At 42.0% G+C, this 26,906-nt stretch overlaps 3 protein-coding genes and 1 long non-coding RNA gene across 9 annotated transcripts; 2 read left to right on the forward strand and 2 right to left on the reverse strand.

Moving 5' to 3' along the window:
- Positions 1–3,169: 3,169 nt before the first annotated feature.
- LOC127332459 (nuclear transcription factor Y subunit A-1) lies at positions 3,170–14,196 on the reverse strand. Of its 3 annotated transcripts, none has more exons than XM_051358760.2 (8): positions 14,144–14,196; positions 13,736–13,774; positions 6,102–6,202; positions 5,872–6,025; positions 5,107–5,225; positions 4,947–5,021; positions 4,612–4,785; positions 3,170–3,760 (listed from the first exon to the last, which is right to left on the reverse strand). In XM_051358760.2, the coding sequence occupies exons 3-8, from the start codon at positions 6,150–6,152 to the stop codon at positions 3,431–3,433; spliced, it is 903 nt and encodes a 300-aa protein (XP_051214720.1). In that variant the 5' UTR covers positions 6,153–6,202; positions 13,736–13,774; positions 14,144–14,196; the 3' UTR covers positions 3,170–3,430. The 3 variants fall into 3 exon arrangements, with proteins under 3 accessions (XP_051214720.1, XP_071675211.1, XP_051214719.1); XM_071819110.1 differs by having other exon boundaries at positions 14,069–14,191; XM_051358759.2 differs by having other exon boundaries at positions 13,736–14,191.
- Positions 6,537–11,358, forward strand: LOC139830094 (uncharacterized). Its single transcript, XM_071829362.1, has 7 exons — positions 6,537–6,795; positions 7,653–7,744; positions 8,509–8,584; positions 10,145–10,306; positions 10,448–10,758; positions 10,850–10,925; positions 11,009–11,358. Exons 4-7 carry the CDS (start codon positions 10,147–10,149, stop codon positions 11,356–11,358), a joined length of 897 nt encoding a protein of 298 aa, XP_071685463.1. The 5' UTR covers positions 6,537–6,795; positions 7,653–7,744; positions 8,509–8,584; positions 10,145–10,146.
- Positions 11,369–12,943, forward strand: LOC127332460 (uncharacterized). Of its 2 annotated transcripts, none has more exons than XR_007870480.2 (2): positions 11,369–11,553; positions 12,598–12,943. It is a non-coding gene; the product is annotated as an uncharacterized lncRNA (long non-coding RNA). The 2 variants fall into 2 exon arrangements; XR_007870483.1 differs by lacking the exon at positions 11,369–11,553 and adding an exon at positions 12,381–12,407.
- A 2,093-nt stretch (positions 14,197–16,289) lies between the features above and the next one.
- LOC127332458 (uncharacterized) lies at positions 16,290–23,430 on the reverse strand. Of its 3 annotated transcripts, none has more exons than XM_051358757.2 (10): positions 23,284–23,430; positions 22,514–22,557; positions 22,040–22,166; positions 21,005–21,137; positions 19,772–20,325; positions 18,958–19,255; positions 18,529–18,793; positions 18,333–18,416; positions 17,019–17,423; positions 16,290–16,920 (listed from the first exon to the last, which is right to left on the reverse strand). In XM_051358757.2, exons 1-10 carry the CDS (start codon positions 23,342–23,344, stop codon positions 16,507–16,509), a joined length of 2,385 nt encoding a protein of 794 aa, XP_051214717.1. In that variant the 5' UTR covers positions 23,345–23,430; the 3' UTR covers positions 16,290–16,506. The 3 variants fall into 3 exon arrangements, with proteins under 3 accessions (XP_051214717.1, XP_051214716.1, XP_051214718.1); XM_051358756.2 differs by having other exon boundaries at positions 22,040–22,175; XM_051358758.2 differs by having other exon boundaries at positions 16,803–16,936; positions 22,040–22,175.
- Between the last annotated feature and the right edge of the window lie 3,476 nt (positions 23,431–26,906).

Here is a 26,906-nt window from a genome sequence, read left to right on the forward strand (position 1 = left end):
CCCAGGGACAACAATTTACCTTTCCAACTACTAAGGAGTTTTTGTAATCTTTCTTCGACAATTTTCCATTCAGCAATCGTAAGTCTCCGATAATGAATCGGAATACCCAAATAGCGAATAGGAAATTGGCCTTGCCCACAACCAAACAACTCTGTATATAGAGTCATATCATTTTGGGCATCACCGAAATAGAACAATTCACTTTTATGGAAATTGATTTTCAATCCCGACAACTGCTCGAAAGCTGCCAAAATTAATTTCAGATTGCGAGCCTTTTCGAGATCATGATCCATAAATAAAATTGTATCATCGGAATATTGAAGGATGGATAAACCCCCATCAACCAGATGAGGGATCACACCTTCAAATTGACCATCAGACTTGGCCCGCTCTATGAGTATCGCCAACATATCCACTATAATGTTAAACAACATCGGTGATAGCGGATCCCCTTGGCGTAACCCTTTTCGTGTTTGAAAATAGTGGCTGGTGTCATCATTAACCCGAATTGCCACACTACCTCCATACACGAAATCATGAATTAGAGCCCGCCACTCTGGAGAAAAACCTTTCATCCTGAGTGTCTGCTGTAAGAAAGACCACTTTACTTTATCATACGCCTTTTCAAAATCTAATTTTAGAATAACCCCATTTAATTTCTTAGTATGCATCTCATGAACCGTCGCATGCAAAACCGCCACACCATCAAGGATGTTCCTTCCTTGCATGAACGCGGTTTGTGATGGTTGGACGACATGATCCGCAACCGTATTAAGTCTAATGGTGGCCACTTTCGTGAAAATCTTGAAACTGACGTTTAAAAGGCAAATAGGTCTATATTGTTGGATCCTTTCTGCCTCATTAACCTTCGGTAACAAAATTACTTCACCAAAATTTAGACGAAATCATTCTAGTTGTCCTGTGTGTAGAGCACGGAATAAATCTAGAAGGTCCGATTTGATTGTATCCCAGAAAGTTTGATAAAACTCCGCTGGAAAACCATCTGGACCCGGTGCTTTGTTGCATTCCATCTGAAAAATTGCCTTCTGAACCTCCTCCTCAGAATAAGGTGCGGTTAGTAGGCCATTCTCTTCAGCAGAAACTTGGGGTATATCATCTGTTAAGCCCTCATTGAGAGAAAAGGAACTTTCCTCCGGAGGTCCAAACAGATCTTTATAATAATTAGTAATATAAGATTTGAGTTGCTCATGGCCTTCAATCACCCCTTCATCTTGGATGAGAGAGTGAATACGTTTTTTCCGATGTCTTTCATTGGCCAAGCCATGAAAATATCTCGTATTCGAATCTCCTTCCAATATGAATTGGGCTTTTGATCGTTGATACCATTTGAGTTCCTCCTCGCGGAGGAGACCCGCCATCTGTGCATTTGATTGATTCTTAAGATCAATCTCTTGCGTGGACAGCGGTCTCACTTCCGCTAAAGCCTCTAGGTCATCGATCACTTTTGATAAGCGAGCCTTCTCCTTTTTAAGAATACCATCCGTATGGGTAGCCCAACCAGAGAGATGTTTGCGCATTGCCCGCATCTTATTATTCCATCTCATAATTGGTGTGCTACCCCGACGGATCTTTCCTAAACCTTTTTGACCATCTCATGGAACCCATCTCGATGTAGCCAGCCAAGTTCAAATTTGAACGGCCGTTTACAAACAAGTCGAGGGTTCCCAGTGGTTAGGAGGATAGGAGCTTGGTCAGACAGTTTTTCAATACGTTCTAGCGCACAGACAGATACCATTGGATATTTAAGTTCCCATTCGGTATCCATCAACACACGATCTAGCTTTTCGTATGTGGGTTCAGGCAAGCTGTTGGCCCAGGTAAACTATCGACCGGACATAAACACCTCTCTTAAGTCCAAACTGTCAATGACGGCATTGAACAAGAAAGGCCAATGACCATCGAAAAGACCCTTACTTTTCTCATGAGGAAATCTCAGCAATTTAAAGTCCCCTCCGATCAAAATCGGATGTGGGTTATCTTTTGCAAGATTTACCAAATCACGTAAAAAGTCGGCTTTAAAGGCGTCTTGGGCAGCACCATACACAGTGACTAGACTCCAGATGAAACCGTCAGCTTTGTTTTGAATATCGAGTTTAATGTGATACTCTCCATCAGAACTAGCTAAAACAGTCATGGTGTCTATGCGGACGCCAAGTAAAATGCCCCCAGACCTACCACGAGGCGGGCGAGAAAACCACTGAAAGTTAATCCCGCCTGACAAACGATCGAGAAAACTCTGTGAGAAATTTCGCCTACCCGTCTTGGAAATAGCAATAAAGTCTAAATCATAATCTCTACAACCATTCGCAATGTGAGAATGCTTAGCCAAGTCACCCAGACCTCTGCTATTCCGAAACATGCCATTCATCGAGTGTCTATATCTTGTAATTATATAGTTTTATGTTTCTCGTGGGGGCACTTAGATCGAGTTCTCATGGTCTTCCTGCAACAAATGAAAATGTAGTGAAGAAATGTTCTTGTGGGTGCTAGCTTCTGTGATGTGTTTCGAGTGTAAACAAGAAATGAATAGGAGATCTGTTTTCTCCAAAAATGTTTATACAGGACGAACAGAGACTGGCCTTTGTGCCTGTAAATCTTTTGAGCTAGAATTATTCATGCAGAGTTACTCTTGCTCGAACTCAGAAACTTTCATCTGCAAAATAAAGCTACACGCTGATGTTATTCTCAATTCACACAACAACGACGAGAGCAAGATTATTCATACAAATTAAGCATGATTAAACTGGGAAATGCATAGGAGCATATGCTCCCATTATGTGAATCCACATTTTAAAGTGTCAAAAAATTCTAAACTAAATTTTTACATGTACATCTAGACATTTTATATTGGTACACAAGTTTTCAAAAAAAACTAAAAATAATTGTGGCTCCTGTAAAAAAGACAAGTTTTGATGCTATAACACGACTACGTACAGGATATTTTTTTGTCTTTTTTGTACACGCCATATAAAATGTTGTTTCTCCACGAAAATTTGTGCACTAACATAGAATGTCAAGATGTACACCAACAAATTTATATCAGAATTTTTTAACATTTTTAAAATTGTTTTTTAATTATTTTATATAATGAGAGCATTTGCTCCTATGAGCCAAATTGCCACCTCCTGATTAAACTACATTACTATTTACATTTAGTTATTCAGGATTTCAGGTATATCAGCAAATATCTCATCTAACATGTACTATTCAAGAGTTCCTTTTGTTGTAAGATTGCATACTAAATGGTAATGGACTGACCGACTGAGTATTTTCTTACTACTATCAGATATACGCAGGTAGATTATTACATGCTACTAGCAGTAGTAGTTGATAAGCCAAGGATGAGTTGCCACGGCCACGCGGGAGCAATGAAACCACACCGTCAGTCCGTCACACACCGCGCTGTCCATCACCTCGTGACGGGGACGCGGTGACGCAGGCCATTGACAGTTAATTGGCCGCCTCCGTTGTGCGTACCCAGGTTCAGGTAGTCGACGTGCTGCTGGTTAGCTAGCATCCTGCCGCTACCGGTCGAAAAGCTCGAGTTCTCAGAGCCTGGGGGCGTTGAAGGCGAGCTGCTGCTGGAGGTCATGTTGTTCTTACCGAGGACCGTTGCTGCTGGAGGCTGCTGCTGCCTCTGCTGCTCTTGGAGCTGGAGCTCCTCCTTGGTGAGGAACCGGCCTCCTGAACCGCGGGCTCTCTTCATCGCGTGACGATGCCGAGATTCATGGAGGTACGGCTGCACATGGGCAATCAAATCATCGTCATGCTGATTGAGGTATTCCAGTAAAGGTGTACCATCAACATATCCGCTAAAAAGATGTCAGCTAAACAAATATACAAAGTTAGCATGTTTGAGGCCGAAGAAAATTAAGCATGCTGCTAGGAACCCTGGAATATGACTAAAGCCCCATCAGTTCTCTCCAGTCTGCGGTCCCAACTCTTCTCCGCATCTCCAGCACTTTCAGCAGTGTTGAATGGGTGTTCTATATCTTTTTCTTCCATAAATTAGTTCAACTGATCTTTTACCCGTGTAGGGTTATATCGGATCAATTCAACTGGAAAGTCGCTAGTTGGGTGCTACCGCATCCTTACATTTTTTCAAGGAACAATGCAGTTGCTGTCTAGTAAGGTGTATGCCCTACGCATCATTGGAGGTCACCGACAATCTGTTTACTATTTTAATTGTCATCAATCCAGACACACTTTACAAGGCATGGAGTGGATAGCAAAGGAGGTGAAGAACTACTCGCAAAAAAAAGGAGGTGAAGAACTCTAGCTCATTGATAGACTGATGACCTTATGGTGGCATGGTGTTATCTTTAACAGGTTAAAGTACTTGTCTCATTGAAGCATCCATATAGTTCAGAATTTCTAAACAAAAGTAGTAATAAATAAATGTCTGAGCTGTGAAAAATAGAGATATAGGGAAAAGATGCATTTATAGCTAAAAAGGTGAATTGTGCAGCTGTAAAAAAAATATTAACTGTTCTACTGTATTACTGTTTTGGGGTGGATTCAATATAGCTAAAAAGGACTAGTCAAAGAATGGTACTGGACAGTGACCAAACCATCTAGAATTAGCCTTACCTTCCGATCTTTCACCAGCTTATTCTCGGCCTCCAATTTTGCACGTACTTGTCTTCTTCGAAGGATCGCTTGATATTGCTTTGCATTGACAAATATGGGCTCTTCTGCCGACGGTTCGACAGGCAACGGCACCCTAGAGTTTGCAGCGGCAGTGTCATTCGTTTGGAGATGAACCTGTAAGGTGGGAACACATTAAAGGTTATAGATTTCTGTAAATAATGTTCCATTCTTCATTTCGAAGAATTTATTTTCTGCAGTTTTAACAGTAACAAATCAGAAACTCAAGCATGCGGGTTTTGTGTAAAAACTGTAAATGAATCGGCAGAAAAACTTACACTTTTCTCTCTAGTGTATCCTGTCAAGACTCCACCGTAGTAAGGATCAGTAGCATAGGGATAAGAAACACAAGCCTGGCAAGCATGCAAGGACTGGTAAAGTGAAGAACATAAGGCTCAAGATAGCAGCAGTGCTCAACTCAGGATGACATTAACATACAAATGATTGGCTGTAATCAAGCTTGGTAGGCGAGAAAGCAGATTCCGGATTCCCCAAGGACAATGCAGACTTTATCATCCCATGCTCCTGATTCCCGCAACTATCGCTGATGTTATAATCTGAGGGGATCAACGGCATTGTTATAACTGGCAGTTCGCCCAAAACAAATCCTTACATAGTCTCAATAAGGTAGCCACTTGTTCACCTTACATTAACAATAGATCCTAGAATACCAGGATCAATCTACAAACTAAATTCCTTATCCCCCAGTTTCTAAGTTGGACACCATTAGGGCATTAGGGCATTAGGTAAAAGTTTAATCAAATACTAAAAAAAAACATTGCAGTTTCCATTTGTAACAATGGCGATATTAACTTAGTAGAGGCGAGTGTTGTTTCAGTTTGGAATGTTTGCATCAGTGAGTGCAAATATTGTACAAATCTTTGGAATGTTTGCACCCTTTAAAACTCATTGTTGCACCCTCTAAAACTCATGTCCCGCTAATAAAAAACTCCTATGCTACCAAAAATTACAGGAACCACAAAGTTCTTTACCTGGTTCAAAGTCAACTTTAAGCATCTCAACGTATTATTGTTTGATATAATACTAATCAAGATAATCTGCAAACCTAGGAATCATAAGAGAACCGTGTCGAGAAAATTAAATAACAAAACATTTAATTAGCACTACAAATATACCGATCTGGATTCTGAAACTAATCGAGTGCCTCCGTGGCAAATGATGGCATTCAAGAAATTTGTATACCAGATTGTGTTGAGGTGTGTTGTCCGTCGAGGCTGCTGTCACTCACGACAGATGCTTCTTGGTGAGACTGCCCAGACTTTCCTGATGAGGAGTCGCCGGCGGAGTTTTTATGAACTAACTGCGTCATCGGATTGCCATTCCCAGACAGAATACGCTGTTCACACATAAACATGAACTAGTAACTCTTGGGTGTGTGATTCAGTACCCCACTCTGTTGAAATTGTACTTACATAGATTGGCATGGATTGGACTGGATGATGCTCCATTTCTTGTAAAAGCATTATCGTTATAAGAAGGCATTACTCAAGCCCCACAAACATTTTGCTTCATCCTGTTTACAAATTGATAAAGTCATCAGGACTGATTTCCAGTACAAAATCAACAAGCTAAGCAATGAGTATAAAAGTACATTGAACAAACACTTGCACACAGTTGGTTCAAACGGTAGAAAATGAAACACACGTAAAATAAATAGACCAAAGAAACATTGTAATGCCTAGCATCCTGCTATTTTTATGATGAAAAATTAATCAATCCACACGCCTATACCTGCTCCAGGACAAGAAGCAGGAAAAGTAGAGTATCACCTCAGGCCCAATTCGGTGCCAGTGTTTTTAGCAGTGTTTGGGCCGGTTTTGGGGTGTTTTTTTCGGGCTCGATGAAAACACCGCAAAACACCTCAAAACGCGCCTGGGCTGTTCGGGAGGCCGGTTTCGGCCCGTTTAGGCCCGACGAAACCGGCCGAAACCCGTCGGGCTGGGGTGGAAGGAAAACGCGAGCACCCCCTCGCGTTTTTGCGTGGCGGCGAGAGGGCGACGTGGGCGCGAGGGAGGAAGACGACGCCGGTCGCCGCTCCAAGACCACGCCGCCGCCGAAGCTCCCTCCACGCTCCAAGACCACGCCGTCGACGCTTCCCCCTCTCAGGTACGTACTCTCTCCTCTCGACCTCACCTCCCCCAACCTGGCGCCCATAGCCGACCCCTCTCAGATCCGCCGCTCCAAGATCCGCCGGGACGGCGGTCGACGAGGGGCGTCTCACGCGTCGTCCGGCCAGCTCGGGTGGCATCCAGTTCTCTGTGCATCGGTAGTGACTAGAGGAGCACCAGGGGCCACGCTGCCCTTCCTAGATTAGCCATGGTCGGGTGGAGCTCCCTCCCGGATGGGGCTATCTTTCTCATATTGGACAGCTCCATCCAGTGAGTCCTCCCTATCATGCTCTCGTTTTTAATTTTGGGTTTCTTGGACGCTGGCTGGATCTGTAACTTGTTCGTGCTAACTGAATGTTGATCATTGTTAGTCAATGGGGATGATGCGGTCGAGTAAGTGTGAGGATTGGAATTGCACCCCTATTTATCTGGTTCTCTAGAATTTAGGGTGTCTTAACTGAAGATGCAATACAGTGGGCTATACACATGGATAGTGTTCTTTTTTTATTATTTCTTAACCGAAAGGTATCCCCACTGTAGAATCCACAAAACGTTCAAAATGGCAATGACAAAGGTAGGCGTCAGGATCTAATACGTATGAGATTGCCAGTCTTGTAAGTGCGGAGACTTGTGTGTGAGGCTTTTGGTTTCAGCTCTGTGTTTGGTGCAAATGATGTTTAGGTCTTGCCTGTTCTCTGTTTGGTGGAAATTATTGGCCTGGAGCAAAACTTGTCTTGCTAGCTCCTGTTTAGTTCAAATAATCTGAAAGGAAATTTTCAGCCTGTTGTCATTCTATCTTTTTCTTGGCTAGTCTCTGTTTTCTGATGAACATACTCTGTTCAAATAATCTGAAAGGAAAAAGGGTCCTGCAGGAAAAAGGGTCCTGCCGCCGCCGACCTGGACCTCCTGCCGCCGCCCCCTCCTCTCCGTTGAAGCTGGAGTCATTCGTGAGTACCATCCACCCCACCGCCTCCTCTCCATGTACTTCTAGATGTGCCTCCTTTTGTGATCCTGTGACAATTTAGAATTTTGTTCCATCCAATTGTTGCATTTGGATTCTTGCTTCTTGGTACTGGGACTAGTCCTATCACATATTGTGTGATAACATAGTACTGCTAGGAATTTGTGAAGGAGATTGAGCTGCTAAGAATTTGTGGTGTCGGTCCTTATCTGCTCCTAATTAATAGTTAACTAAAATACCAATGAGTAGCTACCTGTGTGTTGCAATTCTAGTACTCTGTATACATATACTCCATTGCATTCAGCCAGTCAATTAAAATTCTTAGATCATGGTTCTCTGCTAATATTCTACACTGATTTTTATTTATCTAACTGTTGCTAGTACTGCCCTGTTGAGTGTGGTAAGAAGCGAGAAAGCTGGGCAGGTAGGATTTTTTGTAGGAGGAACATATGTGCTTAAGTGTGGTAAGAAACGAGAAAGTGGGAAACCTGGAACGCAACAGTAATGATTTAGTGGGCAGAATTAAACCACTGGATGTGGACTTGCTATACCAGTAATGTTGTGTTGTTTTCTGTTAACACACAATACATTTGTTGCATCTACTGTGCTGTTTTCTGTTAACACATAGTCATATGGTTGGATTCATGATGAACGTAAGATGATCACTGGTAACTTAGCAAACAACCATAGATACAATCCTTGGTGCAACCGCTGCAGCCTGTTTACAGTGATTGTAATTTCTTCTTGCAGGGTCTCTATTCACGGATTCTTGCGGGAATTGACGAGCCGCCGCCCTCCTGGGACCCTGTGAGCACGCCGGACTTCGGTATGTCCACAACCTACTTATTGCTTTTCGTTAATGCTTTATGGATGTTTGTTAGAGCTTTATGCATGTTTGTGACTGCTTATTGCTTTCCGTTAGTCTTAAATGGATCAACGAAGCATAGAACGGATTAGGAAGAGGAAGAGGGACGATGATGATGAGCTATTCTTCTCCATTCTACCAGCACTGTACCTCTACCTGAAAAATACAGAAAAGACTAAACGTCATTCCTCCATCACTTATGGCAGAAGGAAAGTTAGGAGACTTATTAATGGTCATCTTAAAGATTGCTTGACTGCTTTTAGGATGGAACCAGAAATCTTTAGATGGATTGCATCTTATCTTAGAACTGAAGGTCTTATATCAGATAGCGACACCATAAAGGTCGAAGAAAAGTTGGCCTTTTTCCTGTATATGCTATCACACAATGCATCGTATGAGGATCTACAGGTGGCGTTTCAGCATAGCGCCTCAACATTCCATGATTACCTCAACGAGTTTTTTGATGTTGTTCCCATCCTGGCAAGTCGTTTTCTGAGGCCTCGACACATTGACGGGCCACATTCCAAAATCGCAAATGATGACCGCTTCTTCCCATATTTTGAGGTTTCATTTTTTCTTTGTCACTTCAAAAATTTCTTTTCTTATCTTATTCCGATAATCTAAAGAACAATGACTACCATTCCCCTTCCCATTTGCAGAATTGTTTAGGTGCCATAGACGGGTCACATGTTCCTGTCACTAGGTCTCCTCAACTTCAAGCTCCGTGGAGGAATAGGAAAGGGTCACTAAGCCAGAATCTTATGCTAGCCTGTGATTTTGACCTGAATGTGACATTCATATCGTGTGGATGGGAAGGTTCAGCTACTGACGCCCGAGTACTTAGTTCGGCGCTACTCAATGGTTTTAATGTACCAGATGGAAAATTTTATTTAGTGGATGGCGGTTACGCAAACACCCAGCACTTCCTTGCACCATACAGAGGTGTAAGGTATCATTTGAAAGAGTGGGGCCATGGTCACCATGCGCCGCAGAACCATATGGAGTTATTTAATTACCGACATGCCGTTGCAAGAAATCACATTGAAAGGCTTATAGGAATTCTGAAGAAACGGTTCCCAATCCTAAATGTTGGTACTTTCCATTCTATAACAAATCAAGTGAAGATCCCAGCTGCTGCAGCGGTGTTCCATAATATAATAAAATTGCAAGATGGAGATGAGGAGTGGCTTGAGGATCAAGAGGATAACATAGACCCTGCTGTGTTTGTGGATCTGCCAAATGGTGATGGAGAAAATATCCAAGAAAACCAGCTCCACGAGAACCATGTGCTAGGCAATCAATTGAGAGATCACATTGCTTTTCAAATGTGGAATGACTACATTGCCTAAAAGATTTGTAGTGTTTTATCATGTAACTGGGAACTATTTTGTGGTGTTTATTCATGTAACAAAGGAACTGTTTCGTGGTGTTTAACTATGTAATAAAGAACTATTTCTAATGGCATTGTGTTTATCTTTGATAATTGTCATAATCTTTTGTGGTGTTTTATAATGTAAGCAGATATGATTCCTAAGAAAGCATCTCAGGTGGTGTATGCCACAGGCTCTCCTAAGCATAATGTGCAGAAGGCCTTCTCAGGTGGGAAAAGAAATAAGAAAAGGGCATCTCCAAATTGCTCAAAGAAGACTTCACCTAAATTTAAGAAAAAAGCTTCTCCAAAAGGTACCCAATACTATTGTACTATATTGATACCTGAATATTTGCTTGATATGTGCAAGATTTTCCATGCTTATTGTTTATGGAATGGACAACATGATTTGCAAAATGTACTGGAATTTTATTTGTAGCTCTTGTATTTTGTAGCTGGGAAACCTAGAGCCTCATGGAACATAGGAATGGAGAAGTCTCTAGTGGATATTCTTCTTGAGCATAACAATACATTCCATAGAGGACAAAATGGGTGGAGTAGTGAAACGTGGAATGTAATGGTGAAGCTTTTCCTATCTCGACACCCATATCTCAGAATGGAGAAGTCTCAAATACAAGATAAGGAGAAAGATTTAAAGAGAGACTACAGGATGCTAAAAGAAGCAAGAATGCAAAGTGGGGTTGGGTGGGATGAAAGCCAATTCAAGCTACAGGCTGAGCCCCATCTTTGGGAAAATCTGGAAATTGTAAGCCTTCAATTTTGACCCATTAAACTAAACTTTCTGTAGTCATTATTTATTCAACTATTGTAGTCACATATTTTTTTAACTCTTGCAGTCATTTGGTACAAGAATCAAGAGATTCAAAACAAAAGCTTTTCCTCTCTATGATTCACTTGGACAACTTTATGAAGGTAATATATGTACTATGCTTGCAGTGAACATATTGTCATCCATTGTACTAACCATCTGAGTGCTTTGTTGGCTCTTTTTGCAGGGAGCATAGCTGAAGGCAATTTTAACTTCACTTCAACCTCAACTACATCAAGGGAGGATCTGACACAAGTAATAAGTGATGACGATGAACCTGAAGGAGATACCGAGGCTGATATACCTGAGAGAGAAAGTGAAGATGAACACGAAGTTATGGATCCAGCTCCAAGTGCTCAGAGTATGACTCAGGTGGAACACCAAGTGAAAGGAAAAAGGGTTGCTGCTGCAAGGAACAAGCTTCCAAAGATACCAAAGAGGAGTCCTAAGAAGAGGAATTCCGATGGAATTGTGCAAGTGATGGAGAGGATGGTGCAAGTGCGTGAAAAGGAAGTCAATCAAGAACAACCTCTCTGAAGTTCTCTATTACCGTATGCATGGATGCACTCAAGACATTGGATGGTATGACAGGTTCTATTAAAATCCCTGCATTGGATGTCTTCAGGATTGCCGACAATCGTGAAATATTTCTCAACCTTGTTGATGATAAAGATGATAAAGATGGCACCGCCATGACGTGGCTCCTTGGGCAGATAGCCAAGTTACCATGAGGTATGTTTTTACTCTTGCGCTCTAAATTTCCTGTTAGAAACCATCAAATTTACTATGCTTGCTTGCTTGATTATGCAGTGATAAAGTTTTGACTCTTTCGGATGATTTTTCATATTGATACAAACGGTAATAATTTACACTCGACAAGTTCATATAATAGTCAGTTCTACCGACCCACATCTGTTTCCAAAATAGCCGCAGAGTTACACTGAAAGAAAGGCTCTAGTAAACTTCCTATTCAGTTTTCTAAAATAGCCGCAGAGTTACACTGATAGAAACTTTTCATTTCCTGGGTGGAAAGAAAATAGACTGAAGTATGCTCCTAGTAACATTCGGTCCTGTATAAACATCTGGTGGTTGTTACTCATCTGAACGAAACAGAAATGATATTAGCTAGAGTAAGTGGCTGGTTCCTGCAGTTGGTTCTGTTGGTCGCGCAATGCCGTGCCTAGGTCCACCTGGTTGCTGCTGTTTGTTCTGTTAGTGTCACTGGCTATTATGTGTGAACCTGGATGGTGTCTGTAGTTTGTGGTGTTAGTCCTTATCTTAGTTGATTTCAGAGTATGCAAACATTTGATGAATGTACTTTGCCGTAAGAGGATTCTGTTTTTCACTCTTGAGGCCTTCAAATTATGTCCTCTGTATACATATACTCAATTACATATATCCATTACATATACTGTGCTGTTTCTAAAAAACTTATAAACTGGTATGTACTAGGCATGACAGCATGCCAAAGTAATACTGCGTTGATGAGCAATGTGTCTTATTCCAGTTTCATACAAAACCAAAGTTTCTAGAATTCGTGCCAACAAGCAGATCATATTATTTTCCTCGATGCTTGTTTTGAATCTGTGTGTGGATGGCAGCTTACTCTTTACGTATCTTATCTCGCTAAATACCTGTGGCTAATGTGGTTCTTGTGCTAGAGATCTTTGTCTACAGATATATGTTATAGTCCAAAGTACTGTAGCCATGAAACAGCTAGCTAATGCATGTGGTTGTATATTAGTATTTGATGGTTTACATCTTGTTTCCTGGCAGGAAACAAGTTGCTTGGACTGATTTGGCAGGAAACAAGTTGCTTGGACTGATTTTCTTGTAATATTAAAGGGAACAAGCATGTTTTTAAGAGGACTCTCCCGGGCTGAGTTGGTGCCTTATTCAACATCTTGTAGTTTCAGTACTTTGCTCAGAACCATGTGCCTATCCACTTCGAATTTCTCTATTTGTGTCATGTCTCCCAAAAATGGACTATGAAATCTGAGGCTATGAGCTAACTGTTGCTGTAATGCATATTTATGTAAATGGTTGAACAGATGCTACCACTTCGAATTTCTCTATTTGTTTCATGGTTTATGTGCCTATCCACTTCGAATTTCTCTATTTATGTGCCTATCCACTTCGAATTTCTCTATTTGTTTCATGGTTGTAGTTGTGATGAACAGATGCTATTGTTGCTGTAATGCATATTTATGTATTGATTGCAAGATATGATCTTGTAGTGTGCTAAAGATCATATTTTTATTTGCGATACAAATATAGTTTAAACTGTAAAAAAAAAGATCGAATTTTTATCTATTTGTGTTGAATACACTTGAATACACTGGTTTGTAAAACAAGTGTGCCAAACAAGTGTTTTGACAAGTGTTTTGGAAGATAGGGGTTTTGTAGTGTTTTGGGTAGTGTTTTGGGTGGTGGTTGTTTTCACCCAAAACACCCCTCAAAACCCCCCTCAAAACTCAAAAAAACACTGGCACCAAACAAGGCCTCAAGTTTGACAAGAAATCTGTGTTGTGGGAAAAAGAACCTGGGATGATGATGTATCTAAGCTACTCGATGTGGAAATAATTTGTCTGCCCTGCAAGTTTTCCATCAGGCTTACTTTCAGATTACTCTACAATTTCTGAGAAATATGTACTCAAAGTAATCATCACTCCGTTCTATCTTCCAAGCTGAAGAAGATCGTACTCTTATCATTTCAAAGCTTTCAGTTGAAGAAAACATTAAGCAGGGAACAAATTCAGTCTTTGAAAAAACTAATGCTTTTCTTGGGTACAGTTGAATTCGCCCATATTCTGAACAAAACCTTACTCAGCAGAAAGCTGGCATAACATAAATCACAAGAACACATTCTTCTACTAAAGAAGCATCGCATGCAGTGCAGACATAAACTTTTTACCTGTAGCTTCAGCATTCAATTTTTGTTGTCTTCCCTCTCCTGAGCAATACAACGCCAGTAAATCAGAAAAATCAATAAGTGATTGAGGCAGCTTATCCCTAATTTAGCTTAAAAGAAGACCAAATCCACTAAAACTCCATGGACCCAGTAAAGCCGTTTCAACTCCTTCAAATCTCATGCGTATTGATGAGCCAAATAACAAGACCGAACCTAAACCAATGTTTACTTGTTTATCAACCAATTATGTGCGGCAGAAAATGCAGACACCAAAGATACATCTGAGAAAACTGGGGGGGAAAAAGGAAGCGAAAGAACATGCAGGAGCCCGATTACCGGAGAGACGCCATCAAAGACAAAATCACAGGCAGGATACACAAAAATCTGAAGTCAGAAATCAGAAGATACTACCTGTGCCTCTCTCTCTGTTTCCCTCAGTCAACCCTCTTATCTCTTCCCCTTTGGGCGTACTAGAGTTTTAGTGGGGATTAGTGGGGATAATCCGCTCCAAATTTTAAATTCCCACTTATCCCCAATGCATGTTTGGTGCTAGAGTATGAGAGAGTTTAATCCCCACTTATCCCCACTTTTCCCCACTTTTCCCCAAATTTTTAGTGTAATTTTTTCAATCCCCAATACTCTACCCCTACCTAGTGGATTGGGGTGGGGATTTGTGGGGATTGGGTGACAGCAGTGATTCACCCAATACTCTAGAGTATTATCCCCACTAATCCCCACTGAAACACTAGTACCAAACAAGGCCTTGCTCTTGCCTCTTCTCTGACTAGCCTAGGGAAGATCGATGGGCAAAGAAGCGACACTACTGCTGAAGCATGATGATGAGGTGTCCCTCGGCCCTCTCCTGCCAAGTATGCAAATAAACTATGATACGTCACACTCTCGCCATCTATCATACGTCATCCAGCAAGCCAATTGCTAGCTGCACACGGGACATACATCTGCTTAAACCGCGTTGAACTTTGGATATAAGCGAGATTCAAATCTCCATCGTAGGAATCTTAAGGGCATGAGCAATGGAGGCAGCTGTCCAACTAGGCTTGGATAAAACTTTTGACATATGCATGCCATGTTATGGTCCCATTAATATGTCTTTCTCTCAAAAGCTGATTTGATTTTTCTCTTTCTCTCTCTCTCACATTTTCCACTTTATGGCTGAAGAGGTTGCCTCCTGATGAGGGCATGGCCAACGCGTCGCCTCAACTCGCTGCCCTGCAGGCCAACTAGGCTCGGATGTCAGACCGAACCTCCAACTCGCTGCCCCGCAGACCAAGTTGTCTCTTGCAGGGGAGGTCGCTTCCTCAGCAGAGAAAGGTAGAAGGAAGAGAAAGAAAAGGGGAGAAAGGGAAGAGAGAGAATAGAAAGGAAGGGAAAGTGAGATGGACAGCTGCAACAAGCTAACAGGAGCATCCACGAAAACTCGAAATAGCTAGGCCAGTCGACGACCATAGTCGTCCGCTACCTCTTCTTGGCCTAAATCAAACCTCAAACTTCAAATAATACAAAGATAGAGGGGGGAACGGCTGAGGAAATGGATGTATTGATGGATTTGGGCTTCGATTTACTGGATTACTACCAATTTTGGAGACAATTTTGAAAGAAATTTTGTGGGAGAAAGAGGAGCTCGGGAGAGATTAGGAGGAAGAGGATGAATGAACAGGATAAGGTAGATGGGGAAGACAAAATATATGAAGAGAGAGAAAGGGGTGGGTCCCAGCAAGGTAGTGGCCTCACTTCAATGCGTTGGGAGTTTTCTTTCTAGATGGCTGCCTCAAGTATTTTTTCCTAGGTGGAGTTCATGGGGCAGCGACATACTACTTCCTCCATTGCTCATGCCCTGAAGAGGCTGCCTCCTCATCCGAACCTACTTTGGACCACCCGAACCTAGTTAAAGATGTGAGGCAACACCTCTAGGGCTATGCATTGGGCATGCCCTAATGACCCTTAAGAAATGGTTATTGTTTGGAAAGTGTTGAACCTTCATGAATAGTTGAGGACACGATGGTTCACTTCATTTTGTCATATCCATGGTTCCTGTGAATTTTTTATCTTTTGGGTTTCCAACTTTCCACGGTTTCTGGTGGATTTAGTCAACCAAAGGCGAGTTTATTTGTGTTCTGTACGACTTAGTAACTCAATGACTCCTCGTTGGAGGAAAGAAACTGGAACTGAGCCGACGATCCATCAGACGAGATTGTGATGCACAAGAATAGTTTTTGAATGTTAGCAGCTGCTGCTAGAATCATTGATAAGGAGAACCCGTACATTAACAAAAACAGGGCAAAGGCAATAGCGAAAAACCTAGCTCCTGCAAAAAAGATCCCGGTGCAGAGTCAACAAGAATTAACATATTTTGAGAAATTAACTTGCCTCTGGTGATATTTTACAAAGAGAGCAGAAGTAGGCGTTGAATGTTACTACCAAAAACACACGCACAAGCAAAATCCTTGCAGCACAGAAAGTACTTGGGAACATAAACGCATCTACAGGCAAAACAGAACTTTTTGGCTTCTGATAAAAAAAATGAGACAAAACCAGATAAACAGCAGTTAGAAACTAATATTGATGTTTTCAGTACAGGATATGTCATGAAGCATGGACTGAAACAAAATGTATAAACCTTTTTTTTATCATCGAAGCAGAAAAAAAACCGACATTCATCACGAGTATCTTTCATTACAGCATATCTCTTCAATTGTTTCTTTTCCTCAATCTGGACCACTTAAGTTGGCACCAGGGAAGTGACATCAATATCTTCAATAGTTTGAAGGAGCCCAGCCGACATGGCCAAGTTGGTTTTGCTGAAATGCTCCAGCCTGAGCTCCAGGAAATGTTCCAGCCTGAGCTCCAGGAAATGCTCCAGCCTGAGCTCCAGGAAACGCTCCAGCCTGAGATCCAGGAGCCATGGCTGTCATATCAATACCGATATTTCCACCCTGATGATGTACCATGGATTGTGGGTTCTGTAACATGGTCATTGATGTTGGCTGCAATGGATGTGGCATGCCAGGGTAGTGCAAGTGAGCAGGATGTGGAGCTGCGCTGAAATTGTGCGCTGGCAAGTATCCTGTGTGGGGCGACATCGGTTGTCCCATCATGTTGTAGAATGGTGTTGGTGGCATGTTAGAAATCTCCCTATGAGCCTGAATCCACACATCCGCCGTTTCAGCCTGTCAAACAGCACACCTATCATTCATGTTTAAAGTAGAAAAGGGACCAAAATAATAACCTGGAAGTGTAGCTGGCAGCAAAAAAGAATTATAGTTACCTGTTGATTGGGTCCATAGATATTGTTGTCCTTGTATTTACTCATACTGACATCCTCTACAGTACCTGTGCTGCCAATGATACCGTTATTGACAGGGTAACCATTCTGACTTGGATAGCTACCATATCCAGCAGGGCTACCAGGGAACATCTGCTTGAACTGATGAGGTGGTCCATACTTCATGCTGCCAATTTCATGAGGAGCTGCATTTTGCATTAACAAGTAGCTGCTGGCATGTGGCAACTGAGGAAATGCAGGATTGCTCGAGTAGCTTGGGACAGCAACTGGAGGGGCGTAATATGGAGAGAAAACATGCCGATATGGCAAAAGGTTTGCATACTGTGGTACTTGAACCTGTTGGTACATGTGGGGAACTGGTTGTCCACTTGCTGAAGATACAGATACCTGATTGACATTTTAAGGATGTAAGCCCATAATCGGTCAAATAAAGTTTCAAACAATCTCCATGTAACTTTGTTACTAAAAAACTGGGCTAGGACAACAGAGAAGCACTAACAAGAAAATCTGGACCCAGAATCATAGTTTCCAGAATGATGTAGGGAAACAAAGAAACAATACTAGATTACTAGCAAAGAAACAATACTAGATTACTAGCAATTGTAACATATGTGTTCATATGACAAAGGGGTGGGCGTTCGGTTCCACCGGACAGAACAGTCCGGTGCTTCGGTCATCTAATTTTTTCTGTTACCAGAAATCGTGAAACGATCGGTTGCTAAGAATTAAGGGAACGAGGCTTCGGTGTCCCGATTTTTCCGTTAGGTACTCGGTCTGGACCGAACAGACTGAACTGGGCCTATGGGGAGCTGCCACGCCAGGCTAGGGAGCTGCTGCACTGTGCTACGGCCAAAATCACCTAAGTAATATCAGTTATCTACAAATGCGAGGCTAGGACAGAGAATTTTGGTGTTGGTTTTTTCAGCTTCGGTCCAGGTCAATACGGTTTGGTAATTCGGTGCTCGGTTAAAATGCCCACCCCTAAATAGGACATAAGAAATGCAGGTCTCACCAGTTTGAATACAATGCCAGAATCAAAGTCAGGTTCTCAAAGACCTATTCATAACTAATTTGTTGATGGTAAACCGATAAAAAGTACAAGCCGATTATGTGAGTGAAAAAATGAATCTCAAAATACAACATAAGATCAGCTAAGGTGGAGAAAGAATTCAACAGGAATTTAGACAACCATTTGTAAACAGGCTTTGGTAAGGTTAGCATTTCTGAATTAAAATCAAGAGAAACATAAATAGAACGCCAAAATATAAAAACTTGATGGTAATGCATTGGTATTACCTCAGATGGATATGATCTAGTTTGTACTGTTCCGCTATCAACAGATTTAGTGATAAATGCCATCTCATAATCCGGTTCATATGCCTGGGACATCAGGAGAATAGAAAATGAATTGCAAGTTTAAAGGTCGAAATTCTATTAGGAACAACAACAGTAATTAAAACAATGCCCATATGTTCTACACTTTCTTAGTCACCTTGAAGTTCTGCAGAGCAGAATTGTCTTGAAGTTGGGGTTGAGGCAAAGAATGTGCAATCTTTCTTGAAATCATCTCATTTGTCCTATGCTCGCCAATAACACCAGGACTCAGGACTTCAATGTCAACAGTTGGCGACTGCTGTTGCTCAGAACTTGGAAGAACAGAATCTGATTCTGGAAGTGTGGCAAGAGAACCAAGAAGATTCGTCTGGTCACTGGGACGCACATCATCAGTTGATCTGAGATAATTCAATGTAGCCAAACTGCAAGAAACAAACAAGCACACCTTATACACAATGATTATCTCACTATATAGAGAGGAGAAACTCTTGGAGATGGTAATTATGAAAATTTGGAGCTGCGACAATTCCTGCTTGCGAAAGAAAATGGCAGGATTCCAAAACAGCTATATATGCAGTAAAATCACCTTGTAGAAGAATGGGCATGCAATCCTTCTTCACTTGTGGCATCAAGGGCTGATGTAGAAACCTTCGACTCAGCATCAAATTCAAAAGTACCAAAGATAAGATTTGTTCTCTCAGAGTCTGGTACCCTGAGGTGCTCCGGTATGATCACACGCTCATCTTCAGATACATTAGCTTCCAAAAGCTTCTTAGACAAACCTGCAGTATCCACCTGATTGCCATCAACAGAAGATGTAGCACTGGAGCGTGCCGCATTAGCTGGGTTGACTGTTTTGGGCTTCCACTCCAAATGTGGGTTGCCTGCATAGAAATGAGCCGTATTTATTTTCTACTCATCATGTATTAAAACAAAAGAATAGCTCCATCAAAGATGGAAACTACCCCTCTTAGGAATTGACCAAGAATTGATCATGTAAGAATGCTTGTAAAGGTTTAATGGTGCAACAGTTAACATTTTTCTGGTCTAGAAGCTGGTGAAAAGCTTAAAGAATGTGTGTTACAGTTCTCTTCAGTGTGAAACTGGGAGCATCTAGTTTTCACTTTCCAGGTAGCTCAGAACAACGATGTATATAGATAACATGCACGCTGATAAATTGTTGTAGCATTATTTTACTGTGAGAACTTTTCTGATTAGCATATTTTGTTGCAAAATATTCTACTAAATGCTGCCGAAATTGTTCAAATTTGAATGCCTGGGTACTTAAAGAGAAGAAGTATGCATGTATGTGCAACAAAAATACGGACATAGTGACCAAAATAAAGCTACTTGTTCAGCAACGTATCTGAACATCTATCAAGTTACCATGGAAATGCTACCTTTTGAATGACCAACATAGACACTTGGCTTCGAATGGTATTGACTTGTTGGAACTGAATAGGAGGTTTTTGATGAGAAACCAGATAATCTCGATTGTTGTTCATTTGAAGCATTATTCTTCATTGCCGGTGTCACCTTTACTAAGTTGTTTGAAGAAGATGTGTTTGTGGCTGCAGTTTCAGAGGGCCGCTGCCTAGCACCAGGTACTCCAACTTCGCGCTTTATGGCTCCGAATGTTCCAACTGGTTTAGACCCAGGAGGGGGTACATGGATTGGATCCGATGAAGAACAACATAGGTCACCAGTAAAATTATTTGTGCCTGATGATGCATTTAGCACTTTGTTTTGGTCGCCCTTTTGCAGAACTGAATGTGAACCAACTAATGGTATTCTCACACTTTCAGATTGTTCCAGCCCTTGGTCACTAGATAGCTTGACTTGTTTACCATGGGCTTGAGCAGCAGTTTTACGTCCATTGTCAGCTTGAGTTACTCCACGTCCATCAGGCTTTTGAGTAGCCAAGTGGTGTTGTGCAGCTGGCTTTTCAGTTGAGCTTCAGAGAAACAGGTCAAGGACACATATGAACACATGTGATACTGGTAAAAATGGTGCAACAAATTCAGTTTATATAGGAAAAACAGAATATCAATACTGCAAGGCAAAGAAGCCAATAGAGCTATTGAATATGCATACATGTAAACGGTTGTGCATGTGGTCTACATGGTCAGAGTAAGGATTGTTCGTTTCCACTTACCCAGGTTCAACCCTAGGATTGGCACGGTATGCCGCATTTACCTAAGTACATGCAGAGGTGACAGGTGAGCGCTAAGTGGGACATGCCCGCTCTAAGTGAGGCCCCTGGAGCGTCCAATATCTAGTGTGCTTAGGGGGGATGCGCATATGTGCGGGTTGTATTTCTACTTTGTACTTTGAAGAAAATCATATAAAGCAACACCAGCGATGAATAGAAGGATGATAGATGTTTTATTGCTAGCACAAAGGTAAAAAAGACATGTAATGAACTCACTTCCAAACAAAGGAGGCCTAGATGTGTGATCTATCAAGTGCAAGCTAAACAATTGTGTAATAAGTTCATACACTGCTAGTACACTCAACGTGCTCCTGACCTGATCATATTTCATTTTTGATATAATATTTTGTATTTGTCTATACCACCCATTATTTACTACATAGAATAGAGAAAGTCATATGACTGAAACTGCATATTCTACCTTTTGTCTCCAACATTCGAAACAGCCTCTTCATTGCTGGAGTCTCCATTGTGAAATGATCCTGGTAAAGTCTCAACATGTGCCTTCACCTTAGTTCTGTTGTCTTTCACAACACGAAACTCCTGAGTGACTCCTGCAAATAACAGATGCTAAAATTAGCAACAACAAATCGTACCCCAAAGCAATAGACTAACAGAGACAATGAATCGGATACTTGATGATAAGAATTTCCTAACTAGGTCCTAACGATAAAGACAAAATTATGTGCAAATTGCAACTTCCTTATGAATGTAGTTGCTCATAGGACTAATTGCTGTCTAGGAATATAGCGCAAGCAATGTGGAAGTTAGCAACCATTAGTATTACATAGGCAGAAAAAAATGCATATTACGATATTGTTGCACCTTTCATATTAATCAAAATAGTGTCACAATGTTTATGTGGTATGTACAATGTATCTTACTAAATCATGGTCGGCGAGTGGGATTATATGTGTAAGAGCAGAGGCAAAATAAATGGTATTTTGTCTCAACCATCGTCAAGCTCAGTTTGAACACAACAACACGGAATCAGCTGCAACCTTGCGCAGAGGCGTACTAGCGATAATACCTAAACACCTTTACCCCAAACATGTCAACTTTGGAAATGCATGCAAAATGCTCAGAAACAGAACTCACAAGTCACGCCAATCAGCTCAGAAATCGAGTTAACCGAAGACACTAACATTTGCTACAAATGCTGGGTATTAAAGGTAAGTAACTAAAATTCTAGAGATGGTACTATTCAGGAAACCAGCAGATGTTGGGATAGAACAAAAGTCAATAAGCAACACTAATAATAGTTCATCTTTGGATCTGCACAAGTTTGCAACACATTGGACAACACTAATAAGGAAAATAAATGAGGTGATCTTCAAAAGGGTTATTTTTTTCCAATAACACATCTCAGAGAGGTGACGTGGAATACATGTTCAATCATTAGTAGTTAAACTGAATGCTTTACACCATTTCTACCACTCTGCGTATGAAACTTTACCAGGGAATGAACTTCGAGACTGGCCTCCTCTATTGATGTTTCTATTGAAAATTCTTCCAGGTTTTGTCCACTCTGTTTGCCTGTCCTTTTGTACCATAATTTCATTGGAACCTTGGTGACTTGTGTTCTGCACATGCTGAAAAAAATTCATGAGACCAGAGAAAATACTCATATTATTGGTGTTTCATCGGCCCAAACTTAAAATATGCAAATATGAAATTAAAATAGAAGTAATATTCAAAATCTTGTATGGTGCTTCAACTGGTAGAAGTGCTGAATACTAATCCCTTAATTCCATAATCAGAGCTGAAAACAGTAATATCCAAGCAAATAGTAGCAGTATTGGTCAAAAGAAGGAAACTAAGGCTGCCTACCAAATAAGGTCAACGTGTCAAGTAAAAAGATAACCGCGTTGCCACGTTGGCATTGGCATACCATATAGTGAGAAAATACAACACAGGTTCAGAACTGTACCTCCTTGTTATTGTCTTGTCGCTTTCTAACATCACGAAAAGAATCTACAAATATTAAAAAAGCAATAATTAGTGCTTTTGTCATTGTAGCCAGTCTGGCAGCTTCGAATCGCTTTCCAGATCAATAAAATCACATTGCAAATTGGCCCCAATAAATTCATATTACTGAACTCCTGAGCCCTGGTTGAGAAACGGAAACACCGCCTGATTGTCAAGGCCAACGGCGAACCGCTATTCATCAACAGACCGAATCGATGTGTGATCCTAGCAGACAGTAAGTGCACCCCTTCACCTCAATTTGTCTTCATAATCCCAAGGAAATCCTTTAATCCTAGTGGTAGCTAACAGGAACCGACAAACCCGCTACTGCATCTTAAAGCCCGGGGAACAATGGGGACCCAGAGAACACAGGAAATCAAACATATCAGCTACTACATAACCACCCTGACTTTTGCTGAACGTGAAAAATTATTACATTTAACTTAGCCCCAATAATCATGTTAGTCACCCCAGCTAGGGAAACACTGCGAAAGAACAGCAGACACAGGGTTGTCGGCGCAGGATCATGAACCGATAAAAATACTTATCACTTCTGTCACAACAATTCCGCCGACGCATAGTTGAAGCGAACGCGGCCGCGATACCCCCGACCACAACAACCCCATCGACCGCCAGTAGAAACCCTAACAAGTAACGACCAAACGCCACGATAACCGTGGGAACGAAGGGAGGCTTTCCGCGCGAATCGAGAAGAGGGGAAGGTGGGGATACCTCTGGGGAGTGGGCGCCGGGCTGCAGTAGCGGTGGTGGCGGCGGCGGCGGCGCCGTCCATGCGGCGGGTTGCGGCGGTGCAAGGTGGAGGCGCGACAGAGAAACCCTACGGGTTGGGGAGGGGGAGGGGGAGGGGGAGGGGGTAGGGACGGCTACGAGGAGTGAGAGCCAGGGGTTTGTTCTTGATTGACTTGTTCTTTTTGGGAGTTCTTGACTTGTTGTGTGCTTCCTTTTTGGCTTGGTGTTCATAGGAAGGGGAGATTTTGTAAAACTCCGATGATTTTGTACGATAAATCTATGTACTTAGGCGTTACTAGGATATGATCTCATAAATTTTCAGGTTTATATTGATGGAAGATGTGTGATTCGTGTGGTGGGCAAACGAGGTCGACGATGCGGCGGTGATTAGGTCGCAACCCTATGTGCTTCGATCTCGCTGCCGCGACGGCGTTTGCTACGACACCATGGTGGAGATTGGGTGTTTTATGGAGGCAACAGGATCGTCGGTGTTATCCCATCGAGCAGAGTGGTGGCGACCTGCTTTGGAAGACAATAGGTGTGGCGTGAGGAAGACGGATGCAGGTAGGCGACTCCGGGTCTCCTCTTCGACTACGTCAGATGACAATAACAGAGATGCGGGCCGAAGGGCCTCGAGAAGATCCTCGACCGACCAGCCACAAGGTTTCGTGTCGCACGGCGACCTAATTCATTGGTTCACAACGCAGGTTGGACTGCTATGGCGTTCTTTCTGTCCTAGGTAAGTTGGTGTCTCCCCTATCTCCCGGAGCTTTGGCGACGATGGCGTATGGTGGCGGTTCTGGTTGTTTTGCTCTGAGGTACCAAGGGTCTTTGTTATTTTTACAGGGTTCTTTTCGTGAATTGTTGGACCAAATGTATTTTGGTTGCCTCTTGATTGTGGCTATGTATGGATTTGTATCTTACTAATAAATGGATGTCTTGTGGTTTATCTCAAAAGAAAAATATTCTTAGATATCAACTATTTCGACGGACAGTGCACAATCGATGTTATTGAATATCATTTAAATTGTACCCCTATGTTTAAATATATAAAAAAACCCAAATTCATAAACGTAAACAAAAAGAGGGGACATCATTTAGAGTGAGAGAAAGAATGAAGAGGATTACATTGTGGCTGGCTTCTGCTAGCCTATGGGTAATTTCTTATGAAGAACGGTGCACTATCATGAATTTGAAAATCGTCAAAGGTAAGACATAAGACCTTGACAACAGTTTCGCTTTATACTTGTATTGTCGTTTCGAATTTGGGTCGCCTCAAGATCATGAAATGGAGGCTTGGATACTCAAAATTCTTTGCTCGATCTCTTGCGGTTTAGAATTTCCGTAGCCTCAAGATCATGAAATGGAGGCGAAAAAGGAAAGCCACGGGTCAAACCTTCATGGCACGACCATCGTCACCTATAGTTACCAAGAAAGGATCACTGATGGCGTGTAACTTACACGTTCGTTGGGAACCCCAAGAGGAAGGTATGATGCGCACAGCAGCAAGTTTTCCCTCAGAAAGAAACCAAGGTTTATCGAACCAGGAGGAGCCAAGAAGCACGTTGAAGGTTGATGGCGGCGGGATGTAGTGCGGCGCAACACCAGAGATTCCGGCGCCAACGTGGAACCTGCACAACACAACCAAAGTACTTTGCCCCAACGAAACAGTGAGGTTGTCAATCTCACCGGCTTGCTGTAACAAAGGATTAACCGTATTGTGTGGAAGATGATTGTTTGCAGAAAATAGTAGAACAAGTACTGCAGTAGATTGTATTTCAGTATAGAGAATTGGACCGGGGTCCACAGTTCACTAGAGGTGTATCTCCCATAAGATAAACAGCATGTTGGGTGAACAAATTACAGTTGGGCAATTGACAAATAAAGAGGGCATGACCATACACAAACATATTATGATGAGTATAGTGAGATTTAATTGGGCATTACGACAAAGTACATAGACCGCCATCCAACTGCATCTATGCCTAAAAAGTCCACCTTCAGGTTATCATCCGAACCCCCTCCAGTATTAAGTTGCTAACAACAGACAATTGCATTAAGTATTGCGCGTAATGTAACTAGTAACTATATCCTTGAACATAGCACTAATGTTTTATCCCTAGTGGCAACAAGACGTCCACAACCTTAGAACTTTCTCACACGTCCCGAGATATCAATGGAGGCATGAACCCACTATCGAGCATAAATACTCCCTCTTGGAGTTACAAGCATCTACTTGGCAAGAGCATCTACTAGTAACGGAGAGCATGCAAGAACATAAACAACACAAAGACATAACTTTGATAATCAACATAACAAGTATTATCTATTCATCGGATCCCAACAAACGAAACATATAGTATTACATATAGATGATCTTGATCATGTTAGGCAGCTCACAAGATCCGACAATGATAGCACAATGGGGAGAAGACAACCATCTAGCTACTGCTATGGACCCATAGTCCAGGGGTAGACTACTCACACATCACTCCGGAGGCGACCATGGCGGCGTAGAGTCCTCCGGGAGATGAATCCCCTCTCCGGCAGGTGCCGGAGGCGATCTCCTGGATCCCCGAGATGGGATCGGCGGCGGCGTCTCAGTAAGGTTTTCCGTATCGTGGCTCTCGGTACTGGGGGTTTCGCGACGGAGGCTTTAAGTAGGCGGAAGGGCAGGTCAGGGGGCCACACGAGGGCCCCACACCACAGGGCCACGCGGCCAAGGGGCAGGCCGCGTCGCCCTAGGGTTTGGGCACCTCGTGGCCCCACTTCGTCTCCTCTTCGGTCTTCTGGAAGCTTCGTGGCAAAATAGGACCCTGGGCGTTGATTTCGTCCAATTCCGAGAATATTTCGTTACTAGGATTTCTGAAACCAAAACAAGCAGAAACAAAGAATCGGCACTTCGGCATCTTGTTAATAGGTTAGTTCCGTAAAATGCACGAATATGACATAAAGTGTGCATAAAACATGTAGATAACATCAATAATGTGGCATGGAACATAAGAAATTATCGATACGTTGGAGACGTATCAGCATCCCCAAGCTTAGTTCTGCTCGTCCCGAGCAGGTAAAACGATAACACAGATAATTTCTGGAGTGACATGCCATCATAACCTTGATCATACTATTTGTAAAGCATATGTAGTGAATGCAGCGATCAAAACAATGTATATGACATGAGTAAACAAGTGAATCATATAGCAAAGACTTTTCATGAATAGTACTTCAAGACAAGCATCAATAAGTCTTGCATAAGAGTTAACTCATAAAGCAATAATTCAAAGTAAAGGCATTGAAGCAACACAAAGGAAGATTAAGTTTCAGCGGTTGCTTTCAACTTGTAACATGTATATCTCATAGATATTGTCAACATAGAGTAATATAATAAGTGCAATAAGCAAATATGTAGGAATCAATGCACAGTTCATACAAGTGTTTGCTTCTTGAGGTGGAGAGAAATAGGTGAACTGACTCAACATTGAAAGTAAAAGAATGGTCCTCCATAGAGGAAAAGCATCGATTGCTATATTTGTGCTAGAGCTTTGATTTTGAAAACATGAAACAATTTTGTCAACGGTAGTAATAAAGCATATGTATCATGTAAA

Source organism: Lolium perenne, chromosome 4 (assembly GCF_019359855.2).
Source record: "Lolium perenne isolate Kyuss_39 chromosome 4, Kyuss_2.0, whole genome shotgun sequence".
Lineage (NCBI taxonomy): Eukaryota > Viridiplantae > Streptophyta > Magnoliopsida > Poales > Poaceae > Lolium > Lolium perenne.